At 36.3% G+C, this 23,329-nt stretch overlaps 1 protein-coding gene across 3 annotated transcripts in view; it reads left to right on the forward strand.

Moving 5' to 3' along the window:
- The window catches only part of CDH7 (cadherin 7), a 126,387-nt gene that overhangs the window by 50,863 nt on the left and 52,195 nt on the right, over positions 1-23,329 (forward strand). For all 3 annotated transcript variants that reach the window (XM_039342272.1, XM_039342273.1, XM_039342275.1), the window contains one exon: positions 16,110-16,404. In XM_039342272.1, the coding sequence (XP_039198206.1) occupies positions 16,110-16,404 (295 nt within the window). The remainder of the gene's footprint in view (positions 1-16,109; positions 16,405-23,329) is intronic.

Raw genomic sequence — 23,329 nt, forward strand, 5'->3', positions numbered from 1 at the left:
TGGGAAATGCATGCATGGAAGCTAATTGGACTAAAAAGAATGAATTAGCTAATTCATTATTATTTTAAAATTATTTGCCCAGTTTTCCTTGAAAAAACCTTGGACTGCTTTTTTTTAAACTACATTTAATTGGTTGCATTAAGTGACATTTAATTTTCCTTCAGTCAACATAACTTGACCCCACAATTATCATCCAGAAAGTATCTGTTTGAAATATGGCTGAATTGCAGTTCTTCTAATTTAATTGCAAATGTTGCTATTTATTTCCACAGATCTAGATAATTTTTATCTTTCTTTTTATAGCTATAGTTCTGCAGTGAGGAATAGTTTCTTCATCATATTAAATCTAGCTTAAATATTTAGTTCATTATAACATAGCTTAGTTCCCCTTTCATGCCTTTGAATTCCCTGGATATATTCATTGCTAAGATGGTAATATGAACCTTGGTTTACATTTTTTAATGAGGCTTAAAAGTGACATGTGGGTGCAGTTTAGATAAAGATTCTTGATAAAAAAGCAGATAATTCAACACTGTATGGCTGCAACTTTATCTGTAAGTATCAGATAATGACATGTGTACTATACCATTGATTTTATCACCCAGACTTGCTGAATGGCATTTTAAATTTCTTATTGACATGTACCTGTTGGGCTGAGGGACATGAAAGTTGATGGTCCATTAACACTTCTCGTATTTCCACAGTGTATCAACATTTTCCTGTTCTACCCTACTTGCAGCAGCTGCTGCCCTGTGCTTTTGCTCTGTTGAACTCATTTTAATGGATTGGCTTCAGATTTCTTTATAGCCAAAGGGCTTTCAGTTCTATTATTAAACTACAAAGAAAAGAAAAGAGCTTACTACAGTACTTGCTCAGATGGATGTAAGGAAAGCCCACGCAAGAGAGATGTGTCCGTTAATGATTACAACATTATGGACCAGGGAAGATATGCACAACTTTACTTAATTATGTTGCTCTCTATACAAAATAATATGATCAAGTCTGCTCTGAGGAACTTTTTAAAGAGGCAAACCAAATATTTTACTAAGAGCAATATGATACAATATGTTTCTACAAATAGATACTTCTTTAACACATAGACGTTCTCTATCCTTTTCTTACTTACAAACAAGCATACAGCAGTAGAGTGATCAATGCACACCTGTAAGCCCAAGGGACAGAGTTAATTCATGCAGAATTTCAATGATAACCTTCTAGCATCTGGTTTTAAAGACTTAAATGATGGATAGAAATTAGAAAGAGATATCTAGTAATCAAGATTACTAGATTTTACAGTCAGATTTGTCTAGTCTCTTTTTAAAGTTGATCTTCACCAACTGTTGGCAGAAAATTGTAGAGTTTATTTGTGAATTTCTGTTTCTGTTGTTCTTGAATCTTCCTACATTTAATTTTGTGGACTATACCCATCTTCGAACATTGTAGGCAAGAAGAAAGAGTAACAACAAAAACTTTGCTTTCTCCACATTTTCCATATCATAAGTAGAATACGTTTTAAATCTTTCCTCTAAAATTGTTGGTTGGTTGTACTTTTCAAATTGCATTCTTATATTGCTCTACCATACTCTGTTTGAAGTTGCAACACAATACTTCGAACACATAAAAAAATTACAGTAGATATTATGGGGAAAAGAGAGGGAATTAGCTGTTGTAATACTTTGAGATTTGTATTGATGATATTCAAATGTAATGGAACTACTGTGCTCAGTTACTACGCTACTTTTCAAATATGTAAATATAATATTGGAAAATTAATAAAAACTTAGGGAAAAATACATTCAAATTTTTAACAGAAATTTATTTACAATCCTTTGTCTAATGATCCTTAACATAACATTCATAGATATAAAACTAGTATGGTATTTTCATTGAACTTTCCCCATGTTTCTGAGATCATATTTGCATTTGTTAACATAAAACTAAATGGAAACTCATTCACCCAGTTCTTTGAACTTTTCAAGCCTGAATAATTTGATGTTATCAACAAACTTCACTTTTTTATTTGATCATCCTCTATGTCCTTTGTAAACAATTTTAGAAGTATTGGTTTTGATGCATTTTCATGGGAACTCCACTTGGTATATCATTCTTAATAGTTCAAATGTACCCATATCTACATTCCCATACACATATTATTGAGAATATTAAAATGCATTTCTTAACATATTTATTTGAATGCTTCATAGTCTCTGGAAAATCTTAGATATATAAATTGACTAATTGAATAAAGATTGGCAATTGTTAAAAAAATGTGTTTTTGTTTACAAGATATATGGGTTTTGAATATTGCTTGAAAGTTTTTAAGAAATCAGCTTTAGAAAGAAGTCATAGCTAGCAGCATAGATAGAGCATTTTGATTTGTGCTAGGAGACATTACTTCCCCAAGCTGTCAAGTACTATGCACAATACAAGCATGATTAGATGGCCAGACTGAAGAATGAACTGATTTCAGGCTTGTGGGATCTACCTTGATTTTTCCTAGAACCCTACAGGATACCAACCAAAAGCAAGTGCAAAATAGTAACTTGGGGACTTTGATATATACTTAGAATTCTGGAAGCATGTTCATCCTGGGAACTCATTTATTTTCTCTTACATATCTGAACTTTCAGTCTTTATACTCCAGAAAGTCTTCTTTTATTTCTCTACATAACCATGATGTTTAGTTTAGAAACTCACTAGGTTTCTTGTAGTTATCAGACAACTGGAAGCTAGGAACAATTATTGATCACCTAATGATATACTAGTACAGTGCTTACCAATCCTTTGGGGCTGAGGAGCATATCTGATATTTGGAAAGGTATTGGGGCATTTTCAGCAGGTCATCAAATTAATAACTATAAAGAGCACCAACCACCTATTTATATGAAGGGAAAATGGCAAGATTTATTCCTATTACTCTCTTGAAATTCGTAGTACGATTTTACCACTTTTTCATATTTTTCATGGAAAAACAAACTGTTTGTTTGTAAAATGTATTGGCCACTCATCTTACTACAGGGTATCTCTGGGCAGATTACAATCTTAAAAAGATAAAAGCAATACAAAAGCTAAAAAAAATAGATAAAATATTGTGAAGATACAAATACTGTCCCCAATTAAAAGATAAGTAGAGTGGGAGAAGAATGGGAGGGAGGTGGGGATCTGTTGTTAATCTACAGTATCAGCCACCTCCACTGTGATACTCTCCTATGTCATTAGTTTGTACAGAAGGTCAGGAGGTTTGGAGCTGATCTCACTCCAGGGGGGCAAGATGTTCCAAAGGGTAGGTGAAATAGAATAGTCTTTTCCTGGACCCAACAAGCTAGAATACTCAGGCTGACAGGACTTTCAGCATGCCTCCTCTGCCAGAACAAGTGGAATGGGCCGATCCTGGTCAATTTCTGGGCTCACACCACCCTCAATTTCTTTCCTAAGAAAATTTCTGAAGTCCATGTGGGGATCTTAGTTATAGAAATACAGATTGTGCTTTAGATAAGTAATTTGGTTTGCAACATGCTTATTTATTTGTTTATTTATAATTACAAGAATATTATAATAGAAAACCAGATAGGGTAGGAGGTTCCAAGGTTATATATCAAAGCACATTGTCCATGGGTGCCATGTTGGTGATCAGCGTACAAGCTGATGAAAACATTTCCATCCAGAGCATCTTCTCCCAGTGAACAGAATATTATCCAGAAAAATGAGCAAAACTACTAACTATGGTTAAACCACACTGTGCTTTCATGTATATGGTAAAAATAGGGACAAAATAGACTTCTTTAGGATTCTGTAGTATGGATGTAAGGAAGCATTATCATCCCTCTCTCTTGAGAAAATCTTTAATATCTACACAAAACACAATGGGGATAAATCTATAAAAAGAATGAGTATAATAGCTGGCAGATTAATAACATTTAAAGTTACATGAAAGTTAAATGATTCCACAACCAATAACCTGAGTTTATATGTAGGGTATTTTTTCCTCTGGTGCTTTTGGGTCAATGTTGGCTCTTGGCAACTGCATAGATTAGTCCCTACAATTTTCTTGGCAAGGTTTCAGAAGTAGCTTACTATTGGCTCCTTCCTAGATCTGAGACAATGAGTGTTTCAAGATCACTGAGTTGGCTTTAGGCAGGAGTGGAGCTCACAGTCTCCTAGTTTCTAACCTGGTGTAACCATTATAACAAACTCCTATAACCTTGTTATAATATATTATGCTCCCAAATGTCACAGTTCAAGTGGAGATACACATACTTTGACATCATATTAATTCAACTATTCTGTTTTAAACCATGTTGGAAAATGGGAATGTGCCAATGTACATAGTCCATTTATTTTCACATTGCTCCCAAATAACCCAGAATTAGCAGATGAAAGCAGTTTAGTATAAGTCTAAATTTGAATTTGAATGTAAAGTGTTCTGAACAGGGCTTTTTTTTCTCATAGAATGCCCAGAACGGAGTTCCGGCACCTTTTTTTAGATGGAACCTTGTACAGTAGGCAAGGCGGGTTGTATGACGTGTGTGAGTTCCGGTACCTTTTTTTTTTTTTTTTTTTAGGAAAAAAGCACTGGTTCTGAATATAAGAAAAGAAAAGAAATCTGTTGTAAATAGTAGGTCAGACTGTATTGTGTCTTATAAAGCAAAATTCTTAATGCTTCTGATGTCCAAATAAGACCAATTTAAAAAGCAGAAGCAATTGAAACTGAACTATTTTTAATCTCCCCACTGAGTTTAGTCTAGTTTGCTTTACCAGGTACTTTTATAAATGGTGCCCATTTATCTTTTAAGACTGAGTGGCTTCTTTGTCTATCTCAGACTTTACCCAAGAGATACCAGCATTATTTGCAATTAATTTTTTTAGCAATTACAGTTACTTCCCCCCCGCTTTATTATTTTTTCTTTGTTTTTTGTCGTCCTTATGAGTTTTAAAGGAATCAGGAGTGCTTCAGTGCCAATATTACTCAGTATATTACAGGGATACTTTAAGCAATTAAAAAATATAATACAAAGTCTAGTAAAAACAATATTTCCTGTAAGTCTATTCAGACTTCCAAGAAGCTAGGTTCAGGTTCTAGAAAGAGAAATTGGTTTGACTGTTCCATAAATATGAACATCCCATCTGTAATTAATTTTCTTTTATTAGCACTTTTATTAGTTCTATTTTTTGTACAATCTTAGCTGCAAATATCTTGAAACTGAAGTCAGCGTTAACACTTATAATGGACTGTGTACATGTGTATTATACACAAATGATTGTTTACTCTTAAAGTAATGATAACATTTCTTATAGATGGGAAGCAACCATTTATATCATTTATATCTCATACAGAAAATACATCTGTGCAAACATGTTTTTGTGCCCTGTCCAGAAACAGGCTTCTCTGCCAAAGCTTACATATCAATTTTACATCAATAAACATTCTATTATAAATCCATGTTCCATTTCTGAAGCATTTGTCCATGACATTCTGTGCATTCAGAAAGCATTCAGACCCCCCCCCTTCACTTTTGTCATTTTTGTTACTCTGCAGTCTGATTCTACAGTTGTTGAAAATCTTTTTTTCTCATTAATCTACACTCAGTACCCCATAACGACAAAGTGAAAACAGAATTTTAAGAATGTCTGTAAATTTATTAAAAAGAAATAAACTCAAATATCACATTGGCATAAGTATTCAGACCCTTTGCAATAACACGTGAAATTTAGCTCAGGTGACTCCCATTTCTCTTGATCCCAAAGATGCTTTTTCACAAGGCAACTAGACTTTTTTGTTTTTCTTTGAAGACATTTTATTTCTCATCCAAGAAGCTTCTTCAGCTCTGACTGGATGGGGTGCTGAAGAAGCTTCTTGGATGAGAAGCGAAATGTCTTCAAAGAAAAACAAGAAAGTCCAGTTGCCTCATGAAAAATCATCTGGGATAACTATGACCTGGATAACTGAGAATCTCCATAGACATTTCTCTTGATCGTTGCTGACACCTTGATTGTAGTTGACCTGTGGTAAATTAAATTGATGGGACATGATTTGAAAAGGCACACACCTCTCTATAGAAGGCCTCACATCTGACCATGCACACTGTAACAGAGCAAAAGCTATGAAGTCAAAGGAACTGCCTCAGAGACAGGATTATTGCAAGGCACAGATCTGGGGAAGGCTACGATAAAATTTCTGCTGCACTGAAAGTTCCTAAGAGCACAGTGGCCTCCATAATTCTCAAATAGAAGAAGTTTGGAACAACCAGGACTCTTCCAGGAGTTGGTGACCTGGTCAAACATAGCAATTGGGGGAAAAGGGCCTGATGGTCACTCTGACTGAGTTCCAGTGATCCTGTATGGAGATGGGACAGAGTTCTAGAAGAACAACTATCACTGCAGCCCTCCATCGATCTGGCTTTAAGGCAGATTGGGTAGACAGAAATCTCTCCTTAGTGCAAAGCACATGGAAGCCCACTTGAAGTTTGCAAAAAAGCACCTGAAGGACTCTCAGACTGTGAGGAACAAGGTTCTTTGGTCTGATGAAACCAAGATTGAATTGTTTGGTCTTAATTTTAAATGTTATGTCTTGAGGAAGCCAGGCACCACTCATCATCTGTCCAATATCATTCCAACAGTGAAGCTTGGTGGTGGCAGCATCATGCTGTAGGGATGTTTTTCATAAGCAGGGACTGGAAGACTGGTCAGGGTTGAGTGAAAGCTGAATGGAGCAAAGTATAGGGATATCCTTAATGAAAACCTGTTCCACAGCACTCAGGGCCTTAGACTGGACTGAAGGTTCACTTTTCAACATGACAATGATCCTAATGACACAGCCAATACAACACAAGAGTGGCTTATGGACAAATCTGTGAATGTCTTAGAGTGGCCTGCCAAAGCCCTGACTTGAACCGTATTGAACATCTCTGTAGGGACCTGAAAATAGCTGTCCACCAACAGTTGCCATTCAACCTGACTGAGCTTTAGAGAAATTGTAAAGAAGAATGGCAGAAAATTCTGCAATCCAGGTGTGCAAAGCTTGTCACGTCACACCCAAAAAGGGTCTAATTGCTGCCAAAGGTGTTTCAACAAAGTGCTGAGTAAAGGGTCTGAATACTTATGCAAAATACTTATGATATTTCAGTTTTTTCTTTTTAATAAATTTAAGACATTTCTAAAATTATGTTTTCACTTTGTCATTATGGGGTACTGAGTGTAGACTGATAAGAAAAAAACGAATTTCAACAATTGTACAATCAGGCTGCAACATAACAAAAATGAGAAAAATGAAGGGGTCTGAATACTTTCTGAATGCACTGTATCTCCACAAAGCTTGGCCCAAAGGAGAAAATGTGAAGCCCAGGTGTCAAGCCCTGCAGGCTCGACATGAATGGGTGGGGGGAGAGCTGAAAATGGCGTACGGGCCGCAGACAGGCCATCGCGGGGAGTATAGCACCCTGATCGATTCTGGCTGCACCCATTGCCTAATCAGTAGGTTCCAGGCTGCTGATCAGCTGTTTGGCACAGCAGAGAGCTGAGAGCCGACAGCGCAGCCCGGAGACATCGGCTTTGTGGGCTCCCCGCCAGACCGCTGAGTGGTCTGAACAACTGTTTGGTGTGGCAGAGAGCTGAACGCTGACAGCATGGCCGGACATGCAGCGAAGTGATGCAGGGACACAGGACACAGACACAGGAACTGACGCTGCAGGGCGTCCTGCCTGAGTGCTTTAACACCACGCATACCAGATGCTGGCTAGGTGGGAGGGGTATGGGACCGGTTGGGGATTTGTGTTATAAGGCACTGGGAGGCGGTTGCTCCCAGTGCTGACTTTGATAGCTGTTTACTTGCCTAAACACATGCCAGAAGTTCCTTGATTAAATCCAGTCACCTGTGAACTCGTCGACTCGTGTCTTCTTGCCAGGGGTGTGGTAAGGATTTCTGACACCAGGTTTAAGCAGATAAAGTCATGTTTATAGTTTTGGGGGAACACAGATTGTGTTATTCACATGGATTTCTTTGAATCTCACATCACTATCATCCCAGAGTGCTACATTGCAATTTCTCAAAAACTTTGAAACAACAATTAAGCAAATTTTGGAAAGACAATAAGAAATTTTGCTGCAGCATGACACTGCTAGGCCTGAAGCCTCATGAGCCAACTATGAGGGCAATTGCAAAGGTGGTATTTCACCATTTTATCCCATTTACAATACATTCCAATCTTGACACTATGCAAATTCCAAGTTTTCTCAAAATTAAAGGAATTATCTTAATGGGCCTCTGACTCAAATGAAGAAGGGGCTCACTGTAAGCTCTCAACATAATGCACATGTTTGCAATCATATTAATGATTATTACCTGTAAATATTTTCAAACTCAAACTGGAATTAAGTCTGAAGAAATACTGCCCAATTAGTTTTCTTTCTCTGCCTCTATGAATATGAGCTTTTCATCACTGAATGCAACCCTGCCAATTGTCCAGATCTTGGTGATTTTCATGATAAGGGTGGCTTCTGTAAAACTGCTTATTCTTCTAATATTTAATCATGTTTACCTGTTTGACCATTGCACAGTATCTTTTGAACATATTATTGAGTCATTTGTACTGATTCTCACTTCATTTCAAATCGTGGCTGATTTAAATAGTACTCTCTAACTGATGGTATTTATATAAAATTGTAGGCGTTGTTTTTTACATTTGAGCTCTAAAGGTAGCTATTTATAAAGTATCAAGTACAAGGGGTCAGTAGCCCATTAAAATATACCTTTCTGAATGATCTCATGTTTATATACCTTCTGTCACTTTTATTCATCACAATGTTACTGTTTGTTTTCATAGTTTATCTGAAATATCTTCCAGTCATTTAGTTGTTCTGGATTTTAAATTCTTAAATGTTGCTCTGGGGGACCATTGTCAACACTTGAAATATTGCATCCTATTTTAGTTGCCACAATGTAAAAAACCTTCACTAAAAGGGGAAGATTGTACAAGGGCAATTCAGAAATAAACCTCTGTTTGGTTATCAATGACAGATACTCGCAGTGTGGGCGGGCATTATCGTGAACCAAAACCAAACCAGAAGTCAACATGTCCTGATGCTTGTTATGAATGGCTCGTCTGACTTTTCAAACATTTCACAGTAGACTTCTGAATTGATGGTCGAACCATGCTCCATGAACTGCACTAGCAGTACTTCTTTGGCATCTTCACATTTGGTGGGATTTTGTATAAGTATACCCAACCTTTATCTTCAGAATACTATATGTTCTTCAGTGCTCAAACCATTTATTTTCCTCCTTCTATTTTACTAGTTGGGTTTTTTTTTAAATAAACTGCCCCTTCTAATATTCCATAGTTTATCTGCTCTAAGTCATACATCACTTTTGTAAAACTTGCTTTATGTCAAAATATTTGGTTTGAAAATAACTAATATTTATAATGACCAGAAGGGAAGAAGTTTTGCTAATATTGTATGTCAGAAACGTTTCTTCCAGAATTCTCTAAGTGGATACTGATTATGGTAATTGGGAAAACTAGAATTTCAATTTTAAGACATGTGAAAGCTGGAAACACCTGTCCTAATCTATGTATATGAATATAGAGTAATACACAGAGAAAAAGTGTGTGTGTGTGCATATTTCAACCATGACAATTGTGAAAATTTCTGATAAAATATGAAGCTGACTCATTTCAACATATTTTGATAATGCATTGTTCCCTCGTCATGTCCTTTTATTTTCCTCTTCTTGGCACTAAAACACTCAAAACAATATTCACAAAAGTCTTCAGAGTATTTTTTTTTTTACAGCAATGGGAACATTGCTAATTTTGTAATGAGCCAAATTATGGTAATTGTAAAACAAAATAACAAAAAAATGGATCAAGATTTTTAAGCACAGAATTCTGGGCTTTTGAAAAGAACCAAGTAGTTCTAACATTATGTTAGAAGTGCTGGCCTTTGGAGATCAAAGTAAACTATAATAATATTTTTAGTTCTCTGATTAGCAATAATTCATTAAAGTACTACACACTAATTGCTATCATAAGTGCACAGAAAGCAAATACAGTAATTTAAATCATACAGTGGCTATAAATCAGTAATGTAGTTGTAAAACAGGAATCCCCTTAGTTAACATGGGCTTTTTAAAATCTATGTTTTTTTCCTCAAATAAACTAAGTTCTTCAAATGAACAGTAGGACCCCAATTCAAAGATGTGCTGGCTATAGAATATGTAAGATGAGGTTTAAGTAATTTCTGGTGACAGAAATTTTCTTCTGCTACATGGATGCACTTTCTATTGGCTGACTCAGTTTTCCAAAAGATGTCATTAGAGAAGTCATATAATAAAAAAAGAGGAAAAGGATCCATTAAACTCTCCTCCAGTTCAGAATCATCCACACGTGTTGCTGCTGAATTAACTAAATCTAAAAGTATGCCTGACTAAAGTCACCATGAATCTAATGGATTTTTTTTATTTTTTTTAAAAAGTGTCATGGCATCATTATCCACAGGTGTAATGCAATGTGGGAATGAACTTGGAAAACAGGAGAAAGATTTACAGCCTAGACAATGGTCTAATAAAGTTTGAATCTGAAAGAGGAAGGGTGATGAATGCTTCTCAGAAGGGCCTTCCCTAGTTTTCAGGAGAGTAAACGTGAAGGGTGGGTGGGTTATTTTCAGACTTTCACAATTCCATTAATGTAAACTTTCAGTAAAGATAGAGCTATTGTTCCTGGCTGTGCTTCTTGTCTTTTTGCTAGGCCAACAATAAGCTCCTTGACCCACCATTTGAATTCTTACACAAAAACATTAAAATCATACAAGACCTCAGGATAATCACTTGAGATTACTATGGTTTTGTATGAGATCATACAATGGTGTCTCATAAGACATCCCCAAAATACCTATTTTTGAAATAGGGAGATCAAATTATCTATGTGAAAACATTAATAGTACTCCATGGGAAATGGCATAGCCTTGAAGATGGCTTAGACCGGCATCTTGTAGGTTCTAGATACAGTTGCAGAACCATGGATAACTTTAGGAACAACTTCACAAGTTCTGAGGCTCAGTTGAAAACTTTGACACCTTTCCTAGGCCAAATTATAGCTAAAAAATTTAAAAGGATAACTCTCTGGCCTGAACTCTTAGTCAGCTCCTTCTGTGTGCATTGACTTTGATGGGTGAATATTACAGTTGAAAGAAGATAGCATCTTACTATATGTACCTCAGAGGGTTTTTGGGAGGCTATCATATGGAAATGATAATGGCTCTTTGCACTGTGGATCTGGATCTGATTTTATCATCTAATTGATTTGCACTGTGCATTTTCTTGACCATGTGCTGGAATCTGCACCTGGAGAAGCAGTGGAGGGGAGTCTTGGCAGCATAGAGCTTTCCCAAGGAGGAGACAATGCATTCTAGAGAAAAGCTCATGTTAAAGAGACTTTTCAGTCCTGAGCTGGATAGGGGAAGAAATTTAGAGAAGGCACACTCTAGAACAGTGGTCCTCAACCTTTTTAATGCCATGACCCCCACCGGTCGTAAGTCGAGGATTACTCAACCGGTAGTAAGTCGAGGACTACTCAACTGGTGCAGCACTGTTTGCAGAATGGGACTTTTGGCAGGCTCAGCAGGGCAGAGACAGCCTGGACAATTCCTATTGGCTTTTGAAAGTCAATAGAATTTGACTCTATTCAAGAGAGTCTCTTCTATTGGCTTTCAAAAGCCAATAGAATAAAAGGGAGTAGCACAGTTAAGGAAAAGGGGAAAAAAATGGCGGACTGTGTTGTTTGGCGACCCCCCGTGAAATGGTCGTTCGACCCCAAATGGGGTCCCGACCCACAGGTTGAGAACCACTGCTCTAGAATCTCTCAAGGTTCTTTCCATTAGGTATGAGCAAATAAGGAATTGGGTTCAATTAGATTTCACTGTGTCATCTTTAGCCTTAGGTCTGACAATCAGATGGCTGTCTTTCTTCTCTGCCAGAGTCTTTTTTTTCCTGTTCCTATCCAACCTTATAATTACATTATATAATATAAGACAGAGAAGGAGAAAAATAATTTAAAGATGAGACTAGGGATATCAGTATATTAAAGATAAAGTAGCAGAACATTATGCGGGTGTTATTATTCTTTACTTTTTTTGTCCGTGGTTATGAAGAAAAAAGTTTCAGACAGAATTTTAAAGAATGTATGAAAGAGGTCAAACATAAAACATTCAGTGTTAATAACATTAATATTAAGAATCAAATATCATAGAGGTAGAGTTGGGAAGGAATATAGAGGTTGTCTCAAATTCATGTGGTTTGCATGCTGGCAGGCAAGCAGGCAGGTAAGTGGCTGCTGTCAAGTAAGGGAAAGCATGAATAGATAATTTCTGAGAGTCATTAAAGTGCATCTCCTTCACCTGTGCACTCTCCATCATCCCCTCTGTGCTAACCACTTGCATTTACCCATGACTCCCACTGCATTTCCCTTGTACCCTTGTAAATCCTTTCTGAATCTTACTATACCTTCCATCCCTTGCACATTCCTGCACACCCTCGCTGTCCCTTTCAGTGTCTTCCTTGCACCCTCCCCCCCCCCCCCGGCAGCAGCCACTTATCTGCCTGCCTGCCTGAATACAAGTCATCTGCTACTTTCAGATTTCTGCTTCATTCTCTACTGACTTGCTTGTAGGAAGCCAGCAGGAAGTTGCCTTGGCTAACAATCATGGGATTTGGTCAACAGTGGTAACTGGGACTGCAGGGATTGCTGTCACTAATCAGTATGATTGGGCTTTATGACCATATCACTTGGTGATAGAAATTCAAGTTCCAGTTACCATCATAAGTCAATTGTATATTCTATTGTCTTCTTTCTACTTCCCATCATTGCTTTCTTTGTCTTCAGCATTTTAGAGCTTTCTGAATATATCCAAACTGGCAAATTTATTTTTTCTTGTTTTTCCTTTTTGTGAGAATATTTCCATTCTCATACAACTTCCCTTCCTAGACAGAGAGATAGATAGATAAACTCTAATTACAATAATAAAATCCAATACAAACTAAAAGAAAGGAAGAAGAAGAAAAAAGGTAGAATGTGCAAAAGGGAAAGAAAAAATACAAGAAAAAAGACTCTGTTAAAGTAAAAAGAGAAATGAAATATATAAAGAAGTGACTTTCAAGCCTTATCACTACAAATATAAACATGTTTTGTAACACTTCAGTCCGTTTTTATGGCCAATAATGTTTTCATCTCATATCCCATTTCTGATCTACAGACAAATTCATAAAGCATAAACTTTTCAGCCCTAGTGTCAGTAGAAATTCCATTAAGGATCACCAGAAATGATAATATATTTTATTTTAACCTTGATCAAATAAACCAATTTTATATTCCTTCTTTTATCTTCTACCAGTCTTAATCTTTAATCCATTCAAGTTATGGTTTAGAATTTGATTATTTTCATTTCTTCTTTATTTTCACAAGTTTCTTCAAAACTTTAACAAGCCTCTTCTGTAAATCCAATATAAAAGATTATCCAGATCACTCTCAGTTTATCATTTGTATTTCCTTTTGAATTTTCAAACATCAGTTTCTTTTATATGCCCAATGAGGTGTTCTTTTCCATTTCATTCCCACAACCCATCATTTGCAGATCCATTTCTGTCTTTCAAATAAAATGTGTTCATCATCTGCTATTTCTTCCATAATATCTTTTGGATATGCTCTATCCATAGAAGTAAATGTTATTATTGACACTGTTGATCTAAATTCTGATTTCTTTGTTCAAAAGTGTCCTTCAATATTTTCAATATTTTGTATCATTTTATATGTCTCAGTTAATTAGCTGCTAATCAGGTTTTATTATTTTTCTTCTTTAACTAAAATCTATAGTTCCCTCTAGTATCCACTTTTTAAAATTGCTTATTTTACTTTGTCTTGCAAAAATCCAAACAAATCTACTTCTTATGAGAATAACTATTTATAATTAACCCCCAAATCTTATTCCAAATTTATATGTATTTGTAATGTGTTTCTAACGTTATTGCTTTATTTAGCTTTTTTGCTGTTTATTTCATTTAAAAAAAATTCTAAAATTTGTGATTAAAATCTTCTTTCATTAAGAATTGAAGGAAAACTTACCTGGTGTTTTCAGACTTGTCATTTTCAAAGGTCTTTATTAAACTAAAAGTATTAACAAGCAATTTCCAAACTTGCTTATAATAGATAGTTTGTAAAGTACTTTCAAAGGCAGTAGCTGACTTTTGAGCAAGATTCCTGTTTTTTTCCACCACTCAAAACCTGCTGAAAATTGCTGCCTTGTGGTTCTTGGTGCAAGGAGCAGCTATTTGGAGTGCATGTGGGCAATCTTCTGTCTCCTCTTTCTCTGGAGAGATTCCGAAGAGCCAGTTTACTCACTGGCTCTCTATTCTTTGCTATGATTATTGGCTCGGCTTTTTACACAGCGGTCTTCAGTCTGCCACTTCTTCTGAAAATCAGAACTTCCCATCCTATCTGATCATTTTTCTCCTTAAGTGTTTCAAGCCATTATATCTGGCCTACCTTCCTTTAGTATTCATCAAAAACTGTTTTGATGAAATCTAGTATGAAGGTACAGTGTTCTTTATTCTTTCTGCTCTGCATATTACAATTTCATGGAGACAGTGATGACTTACCTCAACATTCAGTTCTTCAACCAATTCCTTCTTCTTACTGTGGGTTAGTCTAGGAGTTAGACTCTCTTATTCCACCTTTTGACAAATACACTTATTTTAGATCCTTTAGTGAATATTCCTGTCCATACTAAATACTTAATCATTATTTTAATTCTAAACTATTTTTTTGTGTTTCATATGTTTTTCCATGAAGCAGGACTGTTTCTCCCCTCCTCTCTTTGTATGTGTGTGTCTGTCTATGTGTCTATACATGTTTTCCATACTCTATGAAAAAAAGTCATACAAAGGTTTTTTTCTCCCATATTAGTATCATCCAGAAGTTGTGCGTTTCAACTCATACTAGAAACCCATTACGCATGAGTTATCCTTTCAGAGATGTTTCCTTACTAAAAAAATAAATAGAATGAACATGGGAGAGGGGCAAAAAAACCAGTGGGGCTGGGAGCGGCCTGATTTCCGGCAGATGTTCCCATTGACTTTGTTTTCATGAAGATAGCAGGGATTTTTGGAATTCATAAACATGTAACTGCAACTGGCCATGGTGTCACTGCAGTAGCCACAAGTTGTCTGTGGATCTTTGAAATCTCACTTCACAGGAATAATGGATCCCAGATTTTGTACATAATTATTTGACTTAGGATATTTGCTGTACCTGGATTCAAAAATTGTTGTCTTGTGATGCACTGTTTTATCTAATTGAAGGTTACAAACAGCATGACATACAAAAAGTTTTTTGTAGTTATAGAGTGTTTACTCAAAAGCTTGGTTTTTTGATGGAAGTAGCATATTAGGATTAAAACTCTGACATATTTGGAGAAGACATCACAATGAAACTTGATATAGCTACTATCTCTACAGTGGTAACATTTGTTTCATGTTTATAGTTTATAAATGCTCCCTTTTTAAAATAAAAATATACAATAATGTTAGGATGAATTATTTAGGCTTCCTGTTCAGTTCTGTGATCTTTCATAATGGAAGTAGACATACTTCCTATTAATAAATCACTGTAATAAATATGAAAGGGGATGGAAATTTTGTGCTGATTCATTTTTTTATTTCTTCATGATTTGGAGAAACCTAAATATTAAGAGTTTTATTTAGCAAGCAGGTGCATTGACACCCAAAGGAATACAAAACACCCAAAGGATTTCAGCTGGCTATTTACTCTTGAGTAAATAGCATTAGATTACCAAGGCTTGTAAAATCAACTGTGTTCTCATAAAAAGCTTCATTCTGACACGGTGGCTTCTGAAAATACGATCTTGGATATGACATGTGGCTATCTGACACATGGGAGTTAGCTGACAGCTTCCTATCATTTGCCACATGCTGTGCATATTCAACACATTGCCTTCATTTTTCCAAGAACAAACAATTTCATATGCAAATTATTTTTAAACATATATTCATATCGCCAACTGTCCTGTACGTTAATCTCATCTCTCATCAATTTTTTTACCAGCTTCACTCTGATGTTGATAAAGGAGACGGCTCCATCAAATACATCTTGTCAGGAGAGGGGGCAAGTTCCATTTTCATTATTGATGAGAACACGGGGGACATTCATGCTACAAAGAGGCTTGATCGGGAAGAGCAGGCCTACTACACCCTCCGTGCACAAGCATTAGATAGACTGACAAATAAACCTGTGGAGCCTGAGTCGGAATTCGTCATTAAGATTCAGGACATCAATGACAATGAGCCTAAATTTCTGGATGGTCCTTACACTGCTGGAGTGCCTGAAATGTCTCCTGTGGGTAAGTACAATTGACCTAAAATCTTTGTTTTGTTCTAAATTATTATTTATTATGTTGACACCCAAAAGAATGCCCTGTCTATAATTTATTTTTTCAAAATGAAATTTCAAACTTTGAACAACAAAAGCTGTGTTATTCTAAATATCCAGTTGAGCTAAATTGAAACTTTTGGGTTAGCAGCTATTTCAAAAATAAAGCAACAATCCAGACAAATCAAGTGTTTTCTGAAACTGAAAAGGTATATATTAATGTGTTTTTTTTAGAAACTGCATTCTGGAAAGTTTGATTTAATGCAGCAAACTAAAAAACTTCCCAAGCTTTGCTAAATTCTTTGTTTAACAATTGCCTAGACTGCTGATATGTACTTCTAACTCAGCTGTCTTCTTCATCAGCAAAACTTTCTATTTTTCTCAAATGAAGAGGGTAATTAAGGGCAGCACAGCTGCCTTTCTAAATCTGAGTTTGAAAATGACACTCTGTTTTTTTCTGGAACCATCATGCTCAGCTTATAATTAAATAAACACCTTTTATGTGAAATCTCCTGCTCTCCCTCTGCTTCTGAAAAAGTGGAAATTTTGGCGATGAAAAGGGGAGGCAAAAGAAAAATACTCAAAAGATAATTGAATCATTGGGTCTTTCTGGATGATTTAGACTTCCAGAATCTCCTGCCATTGACCTGTGTGATTGAAAAGAATTGAAGTTCAGAATAATGGAGGACAGCAGGTCACTTTTGTCCCTTCTAGGACTTCACAGCATGATCAATAGTTCCAGTTTATGAACAGCAATAAAAGAAATATTGATGATAGTTTACCATCTCTTAGAAAGAATAATTGATTCCCTTTCATACTAATAAATTCTTAGAATTTTACTTCATCTCAAGTGATATGCTGTTAAATAGAAATTCCAAAGCCAAATACATGGTCTTCTCAAAACCATTTCTACTGTAGGAAATAACAGAGCTTTCTTTCTCACCTATTCTTATATTTAGTGTGGCTTCTCATACAAGATATTTGTATCTAATGTCAGTAATTATGTTTCTGAAGGCATTTCTCAGAAAATTTTAAAATAAGCTTTTGGGTGGTAAATCAAATTAGTGGAAATGTTTATATGAAGGAATATTTTCTGCTGTGATCTTTGTTCAAAAACCTCAGTATGAGAATACAATCATGAATATTTTTTGAGTTTTCTCAGTGAGACCAAACACAAATGCATTTAGCATTGTTACCTTTATTGCAGCTTAAGTTCCATTTATCTCTGTTTACATGGAAATCAGTCAGTTGCCTTATCCTACATTTCTTTTTCACTATCATAAAGAGAAAACAGATAATATGTGCAGAGTCTAATAAGAGTAAAAAGACTTCTCTTAACCCAGATTAGAAGGATTGAACACTATTAAAATATCAAGATGTTTACTTGTTGCTATTTAGGTACAAAAATTACATATATTCTTGTCAAGTATCATGTAAAAAAGATGTTGAGACTCTAGAAAGAGTACAGAGAAGAGCAACAAAGATGATTAGGGGACTGGAGGCCAAAGCATATAAGGAACGGCTGCTGGAATTGGGTATGTCTAGTTTAATGAAGAGAAGGATAAGGGGGGACATGATAGCAGTGTTCCAATATCTCAGGGGCTGCCACAAAGAAGAGGGAGTCAAGCTATTCATCAAAACACCTGAAGGCAGGAAAAGAAGCAACGGATGGAAACTAATCAAAGAAAGAAGCAACCTAGAACTAAGGAGAAACTTCCTGACAGAACAATTAACCAGTGGAACAACCTGCCTCCAGAAGTGGTGAAGGCTCCAACACTGGAAGTTTTTAAGAAGAGATTGGACAGCCATTTGTCTGAAATGGTATAGGGTTTCCTGCCTGAGCAGGGTGTTGGACTAGATGACCTCCAAGCTCCCTTCCAACTTTTATTATTATTATTATTATAATAGAATAATAATAATATATTCTTGTCAAGTATATATTGAAAATGACTTTGAAGAAATGCTTTGGACCCCATGTATTTCTCTGCTGTGCATTAAAGCAGAACAACTTATTTCAGGCATACAGGAAAATCTATTCATTAGGTTTAATGCAACTCTTGAAACAATGTCATACATTTTTCAATTCCTCGTAGATGTCTGATAAAAGTCACTCTTATCTTAATGAATAATAGAACTGTGCTGTCTTTGCAAGAGACCTGAAGCACTCTTTTCAAATCCCTTTCCAAATGTGCACAGTCCTATGACTATATCGTTTGCATATGACTTATTATAATATTACATTCCTCTTTGTGATCTCCTCTCTATATAAAAATGGTATATGCCTATTGAACAGATAAGGAATATACATGTGTGGACAAGAATATTGAAGTATGAATGAAATGAAAAAGTCTGTACCAGCAAATTATTAAGATGGACAAATGTAAAGTCTTACACAGAAAAGCCTTAAAAATATCTCTCTCTCTCTCTCTCTCTCTCTCTCTCTCTCTCTCTCTCTCTCTCTCTCTCTCTCACTCTCTCTCTCTCTCTCTCTCTCTCTCTCTCTCTCTTCCTCTCCCTCCCTCCCTCTCTCTCTTTCTAAAAAACTTTCTAAATCAGAGATCTGTAAAAAAGATTTTTTTCAATATACAGCAAAAGGACGATTAGTGTTGCTTTATAAAGATCCAAAAAAATTAAGGGTCAAATGAATTTGATTTAAAACTTTGAAGTTAAAAAAAGGAATTTTCCTGTGAGAAATGTATATATTTATGTTTGCAAAAACTTATAAGACAACTTTGAAGGTTGGACATTAGAAGGCACTAGTAGGAAATAAATGTATCAAGAGATATCTATAATGAATGGGCTAAGGACTCAATCATCAAGTTATCTGCGGTTATGGAAAAATTATGGACATGATAATCCAGGATATAAATTATGTAAATAATGTCACCAATTATAAATATATATTTTCATGAACATGTGTGAGAAGGTTTAAATCCTTAGAGGTTCATAAAAGTGTATAATAATAATACCAGTATCTGCTGTGACCACCTAATTCAAAGCAAAGTTCCCGTTAGGCCTACAAGCCTCTTTCCACAGAATTCTTATTCATATTCCTGATGATTTCTTCGTCAGGAAATCAATATATATTTAAGCTTCTATAGTCGTACCAGATAAGAAAAAGTGCTTAGGTGATTTAGATCATAATCTTTATTTCATTCTTGCTATAATAATAATAATAATAATAATAATAATAATAATAATAATAATAATAATAATAATAATAGTAAAGTTGGAAGGGACCTTGGAGGTCATCTAGTCCAACCCCCTGCTCGGGCAGGAAACCCTACACCATTTCGGACAAATGGCTGTCCAGTCTCTTCTTAAAAACTTCCAGTGTTGGAGCATTTACTGCTTCTGGAGGCAAGCTGTTCCACTGATTAATTGTTCTCACTGTCAGGAAGTTTCTCCTTAGTTCTAGGTTGCTTCTCTCCTTGATTAGTTTCCACCCGTTGCTTCTTGTCCTGCCTTCAGGTGCTTTGGAAAATAGCTTAATTCCCTCTTCTTTATGGCAGCCCCTGAGATATTGGAATACTGCTATCATGTCCCCCCTTGTCCTTCTCTTCGTTAAACTAGACATACCCAATTCTAGCAACCGTTCCTTATATGTTTTAGCCTCCAGTCCCCTAATCATCTTTGTTGCTCTTCTCTGTACTCTTTCTAGAGTCTCAACATCTTTTTTACATCGTGGTGACCAAAACTGGATGCAGTATTCCAAGTGTGGCCTTACCAAGGCATTGAAGAGTGGTATTAATACTTCGCGTGATCTTGATTCTATCCCTCTGTTAATGCAGCCTAGTACTGTGTTGGCCTTTTTGGCAGCTGCCGCACACTGCTGGCTCATATTTAACTGATTGTCTACTAGGACTCCGAGGTCCCTCTCACAATTACTACTATTGAGCATGGTGCCACCTATGCTGTACTTGTGCATTTGGTTTTTCTTGCCTAAATGTAGAACCTTGCTTTTTTCACCATTGAATTTCATTTTGTTAGTTAGTGCCCAGTGTTCAAGTCTGTCCAGATCCTTCTGTACCTGAAGCCTGTCTTCTGGAGTGTTGGCTATTCCTGCCAGCTTGGTGTCGTCTGCAAATTTGATGAGTTCCCCATCTATCCCTTCATCCAAATCGTTGATGAAGATGTTGAAGAGTACTGGGCCCAGAACAGAGCCCTGGGGCACCCCACTACACACTTCCCTCCATATAGATGCAGTTCCATTGAGGACCACTCGCTGAGTACGGCCGGTCAGCCAGCTACGGATCCATCTGGTGGTGGTTCTGTCTACCCCACATTTTTCTATCTTGTCAAGTAGTAGGTTGTGATCTACTTTATCAAATGCCTTACTGAAGTCCAAGTAAATTATGTCCACAGCATTCCTCTGATCCACTAATTTTGTCACTTGGTCAAAGAATGCAATAAGATTTGTCTGGCATGATCTATTTTTGACAAACCCATGTTGGCTTTTAGTAATGACTTTGTTTGCCTCTAGGTGTTCGTTGATTCGTTGTTTGATTATCTTTTCCAGGATCTTCCCAGGTATTGAGGTCAGGCTGATAGGTCTGTAATTTCCTGGATCCATTTTTTTTCCTTTTTTGAGGATGGGAACTACATCAGCTCTTTTCCAGTCCTCTGGTAGTTCCCCTGTGTTCCAGGATCTTTGAAAAATATAGTTCAGTGGCTCCGATATCACATCTGCCAGTTCCTTGAGAACTCTGGGGTGTAATCCATCTGGTCCTGGCGATTTGAACTCATCTAGGCTGGACAGGTGCTCCCTAACCATTTTCTTGCCTATCTTAACTTGTGTTTCTGTTTTGTTTTTTATGGCACTATTTTTGATAGGTTGGTCTGTTTTTTCCCTTTGTGTAAAGACAGATGCAAAAAATGAGTTAAATAGTTCTGCTTTCTCCCTGTTGCTTGTCACCTTCTTGCCACTTCCACCCACTAATGGACCAATCATTTCCTTCACTTTTTTCTTGTTTTTTACATGTTGAAAGAAGCTTTTTTTGTTATTTTTGACTTTGGTCGCAAGCCTTAGTTCATTTTGAGCCTTGGCTTTCTTCACTTCATCTTTGCAGGCTCGGGCTATTTGCTGATATTCTGACTTAGTTATGTTCCCCTCTTTCCACTTTCTGTACTTGTCCTTTTTATCTTTCAATTTGTCAGAGAGTTCTTTATGCAGCCATGCTGGTTTCTTTTGAGAGCTGTTATTTTTCCTCTTTGTTGGTATTGTGCTAGACTGTGCTTTTATTATCTCATTTTTCAAAATTTCCCAAGCTTCTTGAGTTGTTTTCCCCTTGAGGATTCTCATCCATGGAATCCTTCCCAAGCCCTCTCTAAGTTTATTGAAATTAGCTCTCTTGAAGTCCAAGACTCTAGTTTGACTGTGTTCTATTGGTTGTGCTTCTATAATGTTGAATTCTAATATTGCATGATCACTTCCTCCCAGGGTTCCTATGGCTTCAACACCGTCTATCATTTCATCTCTGTTAGTGAGAATTAGATCCAAAATGGCTAATCCCCTAGTTCCCTTCTCTACTTTTTGGGAGACAAAGTTGTCTGCTAGGTTTGCCAGGAACCTGTTTGATCTTCCACTTGGTGCGGAGTTTGTCTCCCAGTTGATGTCAGGGTAGTTAAAGTCCCCCATTACTATTGTGGTGTGCTTCCTACATACCTTAGTTAGCTGACTAGCAAAAAGTTCATCTATTTCCTCTGTTTGGTTGGGTGGTCTGTAGTATACACCTATGGCAATGTCATTTCCCCCCCCTTTTATATTGACCCAAATGCATTCAAGAGAGTTTTTATCATTGATTATACAATATATCATTGTATAATCTGTAAAATCATCTGGGTTTTCCTAATATAGTTAAGTGGTTTATTGCCATATCACTTTAATAGCTTATAACACCTATCACTTGATACATTTAAGGTGATGTTTGGGAAACAGAGAACCCACTGTTTTTTTATGTAGCCCCTGAATATCCCTCTAACTGTGTCATGAAAATTTGGCAGTTTTGCCAAGGTTGATAGCATGGTTTTCTTTTGCTTTAAAGCAAAGAACAGATGAAAATGGTTGTTAAGCTTTGCAGTAGGTTTACACTGTTAACTTAATCATAATCACCTTCACTATCAGTGTGTGTGTGTGTGTGTGTGTGTGTGTGTGTGTGTGTGTATGCATCCATGCATTCATGCACTTTCGAATCAGTATTGACTCCTGGAAACTGCCTTGATAAGTTGCTGCACTTTTCTTGGCAAGATTTTAGAATTGATTTGCCATTGCCTCTGTCCTAGGGCTGAGAGAAAGTGAATGGACCAATGTCACCCAGCTGGCTTTGTGCCTAAAGGTTTCTAGCTGATATACCTTAACCACTTTCTCACATTGGCTCTTATTATCATCCTAGCCATCAAAAATAAATAGAAAAAAAATTATGCTCCACAGCCTTTGAAAGAGTGTCTGCCTATGCTGTTCTTATTTGGGAGTAAATTCCATTAAAATTAATAGAATCTCTGCATGTATGTACAGAAGACTGTAATGCCAGAAACAACTTTGCCCCATTAAAAGCTGAATTGAAATAAGTAGCATATATTATATTATCAATTGTATCTTAAACTGATTTTTCTCTCTTTTCAATAAGCAGCCAATCTATATCTAGATATTTTTTTTCCCTCAGAAATGGCAATTTATAAATAGATGGTGCTATCTTGGGGTGTTGAAAGCAGAGAAGAAAATCTGTTTTCTTCATTTGAATTCTTATATAAATATGTTAAGAAGATACTCATCCAGATTGTATGGAGAAAATATAAAACCTGAATCAGAAAAGACTCAAGTTGCTGAGCATTTTATTTGAAGTAGTTTGTCCCTGTAGCAACATAAAAGGAGAGGAACGGTTGAAATATTAGTGAGG

This window comes from Crotalus tigris, unplaced genomic scaffold, assembly GCF_016545835.1.
Source record: "Crotalus tigris isolate CLP2741 ecotype Arizona unplaced genomic scaffold, ASM1654583v1 scf7180000017783.2778290, whole genome shotgun sequence".
Lineage (NCBI taxonomy): Eukaryota > Metazoa > Chordata > Lepidosauria > Squamata > Viperidae > Crotalus > Crotalus tigris.